The 12,362-nt window shown below is 37.0% G+C and overlaps 1 protein-coding gene across 3 annotated transcripts in view; it reads right to left on the bottom strand.

Moving 5' to 3' along the window:
- The window catches only part of VRK2 (VRK serine/threonine kinase 2), a 95,660-nt gene that overhangs the window by 10,954 nt on the left and 72,344 nt on the right, over positions 1-12,362 (bottom strand). For 2 of the 3 annotated variants that reach the window (XM_032497591.1, XM_032497592.1), the window contains exons 11-12: positions 9,239-9,405; positions 3,996-4,164 (exon numbers count right to left, since the gene is read on the bottom strand). In XM_032497591.1, the coding sequence (XP_032353482.1) occupies positions 3,996-4,164; positions 9,239-9,405 (336 nt within the window). The remainder of the gene's footprint in view (positions 1-3,995; positions 4,165-9,238; positions 9,406-12,362) is intronic. The other variant, XM_032497590.1, reaches the window with a different exon arrangement.

Below are 12,362 nucleotides of genomic sequence, written 5' to 3'. Positions count from 1 at the left end.
CAACACTACGTCCATACCTCAGAATGCAACTTAGCAATAAAAAGGAATCAACTATCAGTACATTCAAAATTTGGGTGGCTGTGACAGGTGTTATGGTGAAAGAAAGCCAGTCTCAACAAGTTACACAGTCTATAATTTGATTTATACTGACGTGCCCCAAATGGCAAGATTAGTGATGCAAACAGACCGATGCTTGCCAGGATTTAGAACTGGGGAGATGGTGTCACTATAAAGCAATATGAATATCAAGTTACCATTATCAGGAATGAAAAGTTACCAGTATCGGGAATGAATACTGAAGATGTTAAATGCAAAATAAGAGAATATCATGAACTATATAGAGCTGACAAATTTGACAACTTAGATGAAATGACAAATTTCTTGGAAGATCAAATTACCAATCCTGACTCAAGAAAATCTAATTATCACTACTATCTGTGATAGAGAGTAAATTCATAATTTAAAATTTTATTCCAACAAAACTCTAGACCTAGATGGTTTTCTTGCTAAATACTGTCACTTATGAAAAACAAGTCTTATAAAAACATCTTCTGAAAAGGCACTTCCCTCTCATGTAACTTATATAGAGACCAGAAAACAAAACCATACAAGGATACTATGAGAAGAGAACTACAGACCAATATCTATCAATATAGATATAAAAATCCATAATAGAAAAATAGCAAATTGCATTCAGTATGACAACACATAATGACTAAGTGGGCTTTATTCCAGAAATAAAAGGTTAACATTCAAAAATCAATGTAACTCCTTATAATAGTAAAGGAGAAAAATCATATGATCATCTCAACAGATCACAAAAAACAACTTATTACCCATTTATGACTTAAAATTATTCTCCAGCAAACTACAAATACACTGAAATTTCCTCAGTGTGAGAAAGAGCATTTAGGAAAAACCTACAGCTAACATCACACTTAATGGTGAAGGAAAGAAGAGAGATCCCTGAGATCAGGAACATAACAAGGATGCCCACTCTCATTACTTGTATTGAATATAGCATCAGGGGTCCCAGCAGCTGTAATAAGACATAAAAGAAGTAAATGAAAGGCATACATCTTGGAAAGGAAGAAGATTCTATTGACAGACAACATGACTGACCATGCAGAAAATCCTAAGAATACAAAAGAACTACTAGAACTAACAAGTGAATTTTAGGAAGGTCCCAAGACACGAGGTCAGCATACAAAATCAGTGTATTTCTATATACCAATAAATAAATGGAATATGAATTTTTTTAAAATGACATTTACAATAGGATTAAAAACCAAAATATCTGGAGATAACTTTTAATGTGTAGGATATCTACACTAAAAGCTACAAAACGTTGAAATAAATTAAAGAAGATCTACATAAATGGAGAAAAGTATTAGGGTTATGCATTGGAGGATTCAGTGTTGTTGGAATTTCTTCCCCTGATACTGATCTTTAGATGTGGTATAGTATCAATTAAGATCTCATTGTGCTGCTCAGTAGAAATTGACAAGATGATTCCTAAGTTTTATGGAGGGGACCAGGACCTAAAATGGCTATGGCACCTTTGAAGAAAAAAAAGGGGCTGAAGGACTTAAACTACCCAATTAAACTACCTAATTTCACAACCTGCTATAAAGCTATAGTAATTGGTGCAGTACGGTTTGGGTTTAAGGACAGACAAATAGATTGATAGAAAAGAGAATCCAGAAATAGTTCCATGCTTATACAGTCAGCTGATTTTTGAAAAAGGCCCCAAAGAAATTTAATTAGGAAAAGGAAAATCTTTTAAACAAACAGAGCTGGGGTAACTGGCTTTTCTCTATGCAAAAGAATGAATATCAACCCTTACCTCACATCATACCCAGCTTGTTTGAGATGGCTCATTGACCCAGACATGAAAGCTAAAACTATAAACCTTCTAAAAAGTATACAGCAAAATAACTCTGTGACCCTGAGGTAGGCAAAGATTTCTTAATTTTTTTTTTCTGTAAAGAAACCTAAGGAAAAAAAAAACTGATAAGCTGAACTTCAAATAAAAAAATTTCTGCTCATCAAAGACACTTAAATAAACAAATAGGCAGGCTGCACACTAGGAGAACATTTCCACAATATAGATACTGGACAGGAGACTTACATGTGGAATATAGAGAGAATTTCTACAGCTTAATAAAAAGACAATCATCCAAACAACAATGGACAAAACACTTGAAAAGATATTTCACAAAAGAAGATATATGAATGGGCAGTCAGCAGGAAAAGGTGCTCACAATTATTAGTCATCAGGCAAATGATAATTGGAATCACCATGAGACACTAATACACACACACTGGAGTGGCTAAAATTAAAATAACGACTGACAAACTCCAAATAATGGGGAGGATGTGGAGTGCCTGGAACTCACATACATTACTGGTGGGAATATAAAATGGGAAGTATTTGTCAGCTTTTTACAAAGTTAAACATACATCTGCCCTATGACCCAGCAATTCCACTTCTCAGGACAAACAAAACATGTCCATAGAAGGACATGCATCAGAATATTCATAGCAACTATATTCATGGTGGCTACAGCCAGGTGCAGCCCAGGTGTCCACTAACAGGAGAATGGATATGCAAATTATGATGTAGTTATACCACGGAGTACTACTCAACAAGAAAAAGAACAAATGCAAGAGTGTGGGTAAATTTCAAAAATAACATGCTGAGAGGAGGAAGCCAGACACAGACTATATGAAGAGGCAAAACTAATCTAGTGGTAAAGTCAGAATATCAGAAAAGTGGTTGTTTCCGGGAGAAGGGGACTGACATGACAGAAAAGGAACAAAGAACCTTCTGGAGTAATAAAATCTACACACACCTATTGCATTGCCACCCCAATGAAAATGAATCCATTTCTTTGCTTGCAACCCGGTCATCAGTATTTTTATAGTCCTGCCTCCCTCCACACACAGGTGATACTGGTGCACATTAAAGGCTGAAAAAGGGCACTCAATCTAAATTTTGTCACGAAGTGATATCTGACTTTGATTTTATAAATGGGAACTATAAAAAGTGTCCATTTGAAGTGGATTCCTTCATATCAACTTAAAAAATAAAAACAAAACAAATGATGCTACAGTTGTTCTGTATCAGAGTAAATGCAAGATTCCTGTTAGTACTAAAAAAAGCATTTCTCTCTAGATAAACTTGTATGCTTGCTGGTTAGAGGAGACATGTCTAACTTGTATGCTTCTAGTTTTTGCCTTGGCTGCCCAGAAGTTCAGAGCCAAATTCAATGCTCAGTTTAGTGATTAACATCCCAACTGCTTGATTAACCAGTTTTTTTTCAGGGGGTGGTTAGAGAGGCTTGGGAGATAGAAGGTGGGGGCATTAAATTATCTTGTTCCATATTGTAAATGACCTCAAATCATTTGGGGAAAATGATGTGTAAATTATATATAAAATGTTGGCCATTTTGGAAAAACATTTTTTTCATTGCAGGTATAAATACCTTGCATGCTTCTCTTTCTTGTCAAAAAGGGTTAGATTAAGAAAGGCTTTTGGTGTTGCTTGAATGAGTCATCTGCTAAAGGTGAGTCACCAGACAAATGATGGAATAATATAAAAAATACATCATTTAAAAATACAGCCATACTGACAGAGACACTCTCACATTGGATTATGAGTTAGACTGGAAGAACCAGTCTAATGTAAAAGTCTAATGCAAAAGTATGGAATATGAGGAGTCACTTATGGATCAAAGGAGGCATTAACAATTTCAGCGCACATTACATTCTCAGGCTAAAGAAAGAAATCAGATCTGTATGCAGATGTGCTCACTGTCATTCTGTTTCTATGATAACTTGGCTGCTTTGATTTTATCCACTGGATAGGGTATTTTCTGTCCTTTCTCATTTAACAAAACCTTGGCCCCCAAGAGAAAATAAAACGTCCTCACTCCCAAAGGGCATATCCGAATTTAACACTACGGGAGAAGTCGGCAGCGACAGCAGCACACCTCTCACCTGCGGCGGGTCACGGCTGGGCAGCCCCGAAGGCTCCTCCTCTCCCTGCACTCTTCTCCGCGCTGCGCAGGACTCGGCACTTCTCTCACTGGGGCCTTGTTTTCCTATTAACCTATTTTGCATCTGATTGACTTGCTTTGTTGTAGCCTTTCGTGAATCAACCTGTTGATACAGAGTAAGTAGTAGTATATAATGAAAACTTTCGACACTTATAAAAAAAAATGCATTCATGTCCAGATTCTTGAAAATTCTGTACTTGCCAAGCTTTGAAAAAAAAAAAAAAAGGAAGAAGTAAAGAGGAAACCAACAAATGGAAGTCAGAGAAAAATATAGTCGTTGGCAAGATCCAAGCCTTTTCTCATCAGTAGGACAAGACCAATTAAAATTAGTGTCACTGTTGTGCACTCCTTAGAAATTATCTCTACAGATAACTTGCTTATTGAAAACGGCATTTTTACAGAAAACTGTCACATTTTAAAACTGCACATGAATTCATTATTAACCTTTGCTGGGAGTAGATCCAGTACATCTTTTTAGTTTAAATTCTTATTAATTAGAATCTTAGTCTTCTATCACTGCAGTGAGCCTAATTAATGTGAACATATGAAAGGAGCTTACAATGTTGCTTACTTTCTTACACAGGTAATTTAACCTTTGAGCAGATGGATAACAGTCCATGTCATCTAATACTGTGTACCAGTATCAGAGGTTAAATTCTATGAGCTTGCTGTCTCTAAGGTTTCTTTTTCACACCATGGTGTTATCTGGGGGATGACTGACTCTCAATAACCTTGAAGTAGACACAGAAATAGGAGGGCAGATCCCACAATACAGTTGGAAGATTGAAAGCCACAGTGAAGATCCTTATGTGAACTATTTGTTCAGCAGCTTCATGTTTACAGCAGCTGGAAGTGCCATCACCTTTTTTCATGGGTTAAATAGGGGGCAGAAGACAGGAACAGCACGAGGGGAAATAATGGAGTAGCCAGTGCCAAACTGGAGAATGAATTACATCGGCGGGGCAAGCAGAGCCTTAATTTGTAGTCTCAATTTTTAGCTTCTATTGCCAAGTGTGTTCACTCCTTCCCTTTAAAATATGCTGGTGTTTTGTGGCTAGGTCTAAGTTGTCACAACACCATTCTTTATCCACCCCTCCTCCCTGATCCAAGCTTCTCAAAGGATAGCAAAGCCACTGCTTCTCAGTAACCTGAAAATTGGAATTGCTTTCTGATCACTCAGGGGTTCTTTATTTCTACCTCTCAACTCCTAGGAAAATCCATGTGTAACCACCTTCTGAGCCAGTTTTCCACTGAAGTCATCTTGGTAATAAATGCCCATCATACCGCTAGTGTGAAACAAAGGGTTTCCCAAGGCTGCAGTACACGGTTCTACCCTAATCAAATGCTGGCTTGCCAATCACTATGAAATGTGTTCTGCGATATAAAGGATTCGTTGAGATATTAATTGAGGTTTTTAGAGCCTCCTATATGCGAGGCACTTGAGGCATAACAGTTTTTTGGCCTAGGAGCTTCTGATATACAAACAAAATTTGGTCTAATGTATTCAGTCCTCTTTGAGGCCTCCTGGATCTCCTGTCAGTTGGCTGGATGGTTAAGTTGTGCTGCCATGAGCACTTCTAGCTAATAACCAAAATGATACCCAGTTTATGGAAAATTTCTATTTCTAGGGAAACTTTTAAAATGGTAAGTGAAGTGTGATGATGAAGTTTAACTCTTAATTGTGAACAGAGTAAAACTTGTTCTTAAAGATATAAAAGTAAATATAGAAAACACGCCAGGCACCCCACATCATCAAATAGAAAGATACTCTCCAAACCTGTGTCATTTTCAAGACAGTGGCTATTCAAATAAGGTACTTTTCATTTAATTTTCCATTGGCATGCCACCCTGTTCTACAAAATAAGCAATATTTTTGGACTCCTAAAGCAAAAATGTGCTTATAATTAAGAATTTATATCCTCTTTCTCACACATAGAAAATAAATATAAAAACAAGTTTAACAGAACTATTTTTGAGAATTAAAGCTCAAGAAAGAATTCTGTAAATTTTTAAGTTCAATACAAAGATTACTACTACCGATAATAATATATTCACCCTTGGACTTGCCATGTGAACCCTCAGATCTAGGGTGAACTAACTTTCCGCCTGAAACATAGGACAGCTTGAACACTTTAACCATGACCCCGCAGCTACTCCTCTGCCAGGTAAAGCATGTAGGGAGGATGGCTCATCATGCGGCTGTCGATAACCATTATGCTATGGATTCAGGTATCAATACAAGGAGGGAGATACTGATAAACTGATAAAGGGATCCAGCACCGTGGAGGAAACACCTTATTCAAGGGTTCAGCTGGGGCCTCCAGGAATGCTAGTTCCCAGCATGGCTTCAGCATTTTCCTCTGGGAATCCTAGAGCTTTGGCTCACCTCGATAAGCATTCTTACTGAATATGGTTTCCTTCAGTGAATTCTGGACATTAAATCCAGTGGATGGGATAGCTGGACTGTGGTGGCCCTGACGACAGATTCCTGTAATTTGGCAAAGCTACCTCAGGAGCCGTCAGAACCACTGGCAAGTAACTGCAGCTACACTCAGCTACACCGCTCATTTCAATTGAGGCAAATACCCCCAAAGATTTGCTTTTCAGAAAAAAAAAAAACAATGTCTCTACCATCTGGAGAGTTTAACATCAATAATGTATTTGAGGACTTCAAGAAGAAGGCTCAGTAATAGGGAACAGTTCATGGTGCCCAGTAAGTAAAGCCCGGTGTTGGAAAAATACCTCATTTTTCTTTTGTGAAAAGATGCTGTTTGTTGAGATTCTTATGGTGATATGCTATTTTCTAATACCTAACCAAAACATATTTTTGTTATAACTGCTAAATTTAAAAGGCACAAAACACTTATACTTAGGAAAATAACACTAAAAAAATTAAACATTTAAGACTTTCCTTTGAATACTCAATTGTAGAAACATTTTATTAGAGGCTAAATGTTTTCAGGCCCACTGACTTCTTTTTAAGTATCTTTATCCATAAAGTACAAGTCCAGAGTTCATTCTTTATTCTCTTAAATAACTAGATCCATGTACAGAGTAATTAGAAACGTCTTTAGCTACTAACAAAGGGAGTCTGTCTAAAAAGAGAGAAATGTGTGGCTATGTGAGTGAAACTCATTCTGGACTTAAAAATGATTTTGTTATGGAAGTAATTAGTTGTGGAAACTATCCTGTACTTGTATCATTTAGGACAGTTTATACTGCCATACTTTGCTTTTGATCATTTTCAAGTTTGGTTTTTGCAGCATTACAAAATCTGTAAACTTTTAAAATAAAAATTAAGATATTTAAGAGGTTTGTTCACATATGGTAAGCCTATATTTTATACTGTAATTATTAAATATATTAGTGTACTCAAAATACTCAAGAAATAAAGTCATTATTCAATAAATATCAATCTGCTTTGAAAAATATCCCCAGTTCATCTTACTGTCTATAATACTGAGGTTGATCATATGGTTAACAGATATTAAGGTCTTAGGAGTGCATATTATTCTTAGTGTTAAAGTGCTGCAATCAAAAGGGAAAAATAAAATATTTTCGACTGAATCTCATTGGAAAAATGTTTTACTTTCTATCTCTGCATATAAAAATGTTTTCACAACAAACATCCTTTGAATTTGATGAAACTGAAAATTCTGGTGGATAATAATTAGAATTTTATATCAGAGGATATAGCTATCGGTTTTTAAAATGGCTTCTTTTATATTTCAATTAAGTTTATGAAACTGAAAAACTACAAAGAAGGAAAAATCTACTTAAATTAGCGCAGATTAAGTGATGACCATTATTGCAAGGGGAATACGACGTCAAGGAAATAGCTCTTTGTTTTGTTGCAAAAGTGATAAAAACACAAAAGTCAATAAAACTGTTAAAATAAGTCTCAGTAATTACCAAGATCAAAATCCAGTGGCTTTTTATTAAACATGAACTTTTGTTCTGCCTTCTGCAATACGTAAATAGTGCTGACAATTGGTTTGTGAGGCACTTGCTACAATAAAATGTAATTGTATCATGAGAGAAAGGTGACAATCAGGAGATCATGAAAAAATTACATATTCTCACTGGTAGTTAATTAGCCATGCAAAACCTCCTCAAACAGATATTCTCTTCTATTAGGAATGATTACTATGCAGGCCTACAGATGTCAATACCACAGTCATTCAAATACTTCTTTCCCTACTAATTGAAGGTTGTAAAGCTCTGGTGCCAAGGTTTTGCTTCCAAAGAGCTAATTTATGACTAGAAGGATATTTTATGTCTTCAGTTGCAGCAGCTACAAAATTCAGCAAATCAGAACCATCTGTGCACTGATACTTGACTCACCATTCATCTAGCAGCCTATCAGTCACATTAGTTTGCATCCTGCATTCTTGGCTCGTGAACACTTGTGATGATCCAAAGTTCATAAGAAATATTAAAAATGAATGGCATCCTGACCCTACCTTATTGTACAAGCATCAGGGAAAAAAGCCCTATTTTTTTTTTTTAAACATATGAGCAGTGTCAAGGTGGGGTTGGATATTTAGCTGCCTGTCCAGTAATGTTGCTGAGAGCAGTCTCAGGTTTCCCCCACCCTCCTAAAAAAATGTTTCCTCTTAATTATTTCGTATTGTTTCAAGTTCTAATTCTTTTTTTTCTTAATGTTGCTGTGAGGGAGTCAGTTGGAAGACAGAGTAAAGGAGAAGTAAATTGAAAGTAACTTTTTTTAAAAAAAAGAATTGTTTCTATAGATTGAAATATCTGCACATACAAATAATTGGTTAAATCTAAGAATATTACTACCACCACCAAATTATGGCCAAACGAGTATGCAAAAACAGAGGAGTGACTAAAGAAAATCCGAAGAAAAGCAGCAAGAAAAGGCTTTCATGAATGAAGTCGGTCGGGTTGGCCTTTGATCTTACCTGAGACCTGCCTCTCTGACATCAGAGAGTCCTTTAGTTCTTTCAGATGCACAAGAGGACACAGATCCTTTTTTTTTCTAAGAGACAATAGGTCAAAAGAACTTTCCACAAAATTTCTTGAAGCTGAGTTAGGAGATATGCGAATTAAATATACTAAGCAAGAAACAGGGTTGTCAGACTCGTTTTGACACCTAAAAAACTTCATTTGGTAGAAAAGCTTCACAGAAGGTAATTCCAGGGACAGTTACTTACCTTTGGATTGTTTGGAGCAGGCATATTTAAGCTCTCTTCTTTAGTGGAAAACTCCAGTGGTCCTAATGGCATTCCATCTGGATTCAGAATTTTCCTGAGCATTTGATAGTTTGGCTTTTCATCGTATGCTAAATCACGAGCACACAGCAAATACTGCGCTATTTCACCTGTGAAGTATCACATTTTTTCAGTATGTCATTCATAATTGGCAAGAATTGTCAAGACTCCAATATCCGCAAAATCTCGGTTGTTTTTTCTCTTACACATGCGTGCACTCACATCCACACACACACCTTGAAGAAACTAAGAATGAACAATTCGATGAAAAGCACTTTTTAAATAATACCCTCAAAGGACTGGAATACAGTGACCTACAGATTTGATAAGATGGGGGAAACTGGTGGGTTTCTTTTTTTCCCCCACATATCTTTGTTGATATGTTTACAATTCATTAATCTTATCAAGGGAAGCAAATATTTAAAATCATAGTGATTTTGATTTATGGGGTGCAACAACTAAGAACTACATGAATAATATAATAGACTAATCATGCTTCATAACTTTTCATGTTGAAGTTTTTAAAATTCAGTTAAAAACAAGTGTTACTTATTATAAACCTCCTTAAAGGAAAAAAAATCATTGTAAATTTTAATTAAGGCTTTGATTTAGAGATTACAACAGTATATTTAGAAATGACCTTGAATTCTACATTTTTAGCTGTGACTGACTTTAGAATTTGCCAAACCTCACTCAAATCCTCCATACGTAGCTAGCCCAGTGCAATGACCACACAGTCTTCCTGATTTAGAGCACAAGGATGAAAAGCTGCCACCTTTTTTTCTCTAACATAATCCCTTCCCTAGAATGATATATTAACTCTCGCCCCATGAAAAAGTTGTGAATGAGAAACTTTAATACAGTACAAGTGGAATCAGTAACCAAAACTTACAAACAGCCGCTTAAAGCATAGTTGACGTTTTTTTTTCAGGTGGAGGTTCAATCTGAGATACAAGTAAGTGATCATACTGTACACTGTTTAAAAACTGGCCTGTTTTCATTTGTTCACAGAGACATTTAGATACGTCATAACCTAGTTTTTACAAGCCTTTCCTCTTCAAAAGCTTATTCCTGACCCAGACACAAGTTCCTCTGTCTCACTGAGTTGTTTATGTCCTACGGCGGGGAAACCTGCGAAGCTTCCTGGGCTGGCACAGTGGCTTCCTAAGCCTTCACTTCCCCTCCAGGCCGACCTCCACTTGAGTGGGCAACAGCAGACACACTGGCTTTCACTCCCTCCAGGAAAAACCCCACAGGAAGCAGTCATCATCTCTCCCCCCGAGGAAAGTCAGAGAGTGACAGTTTACGCTGTCCACAGCTGTCTTCTAGGAACATAAGGCTGTTGTGGCTAAGATGAAAACTCTTGGCTCCAGAGTTTTTTTATTGTGTTGGATGGTGTTGTGATTCTGCAACCTCCTTTTGTCCTCTCTGAGGTACAAGACGAATTTGTTATCAAGCATTCGCTCAACCAGATCTCTATTAACTAGCAAGTGCTGCTGCTTCATCACATTATAACTCATGCTTCCAGGAGCCCTTTTTGGGGCATCCAATTCCTGAAGAGACGATCAAAAAAAAGATTAAATTCCACTTTACAATTTTAATATAAACACTCTGTTGTTCTCTGTCTCTTGCAAGACTGGTAAGCCCAGTTTGGCATATATGACATTTCTATTAACCCAAATCTCCCAAATGGAGAAGAGAGCTGAATTTGCTGGGTACACTTTTCACAAATCCCTGTTAGAAGACGACGGCAAACTCCTGGCACTCTAGCAGCCGTGCGGCAAAGCCTTCGTGGGGCTGGGCCTTGAAAAACCAAGGTACCAGTGAGGTGGGAGAGGCAGAAAAAGACAAGAGCCACCTCTGTTATAAATTTATTATTATAAGCCTGAAGCTTAGACTATCGGGATACAGTACTGGTTTAAATGTCAGCCTTTCAAGATCTGGATTTATTAATGAGGTACACCTTTTAATTTACTAACTTATTTCCAGAGCTATAAAACAAAATGCTTTGAGTAGTACAAAATTAGGATATTCTTGAATCCCCTGCTTTTTAAGCTAGTGAAATGCCAAGTATCATCACTGACTATCCTTTCAAGAGACACAAACTTCTGAAACTTACTACACTGAGTTGGATGTGTATGTTGCAAACTTCTCAGCTGTTCTATTTCATAAAATATCTCAGTAACAGACCTTTTGTAAGTCAGATTAATTTTCATGTTAGCAGTACCCACTCTAAGCACAGCCAACTAACTTGAGATCCTCAGTTAATAAAGTTTTGGCATTTTGTGCTTTAGAAATAGAAATCTGCATTTTATAAATAATAGTATAGACTCAAATGGTTTGTACTGAAAAAGAGGAGCCTGGTACTCCTTCCGTCATTTCTTCCATCACTCAAATTTTCTTATCTCTAGCAACAGCAGTGCCCCAGAATATACACGGGCCCATGAGCAATCATCTTATACAATCCAGGGCTTCAGGTCTTTTTTTCTAATCCTAAACTGAACAGTTACCTTTCGTGCAGGAAGGACAGGAAAAGTAAGAGAAATACGTGATTAAAAAAAATTTTTAAACATCTTTCCTCTCGTTTTTGCTGTCCTATTGAGTGAAGCATAAGCTGTATGACTTGGTAAAAACACCAATGAGAATGTTAGCCAAAAAGGGTACTGGCATATTGACAGAGTTACTCAGTGCAGTTACATAAATGAAAAACTTTCATCTTGCAACCCATGCCCCCAGGTGAGAACACTGCTCTCCCGTCTGCCTCGCTCGGTCATAAGGAAAGGGACAACAGAGAGTGGGAAGGAGAAGGCTCACGCTGGGCGGACTTATGGGGCTTGGGAAACGGAGGTGGGAAAGCAGAACGGGGTGGTTCCTCTTTCTTCTCCTAAGGAAATGAAAATTGTGGTTTCTTGTCAAAGAAGGGCTGTAAATATGTTTAAGATGACTTAACTCTACTTTGAAACTCTCAGGTAGAAACTGACACTATTTGACCTTAGCTAGAGGGTCAGTTACATATTTACTCTCAGAAGTCAGGTAAAAGCTAACTCTGAAAATGCCTGCTGTAAGT

Source organism: Camelus ferus, chromosome 15 (assembly GCF_009834535.1).
Source record: "Camelus ferus isolate YT-003-E chromosome 15, BCGSAC_Cfer_1.0, whole genome shotgun sequence".
NCBI lineage: Eukaryota > Metazoa > Chordata > Mammalia > Artiodactyla > Camelidae > Camelus > Camelus ferus.
Note: the sequence above shows the minus strand (reverse complement) of the source record. Positions and strands in the feature narration are given on the sequence as shown.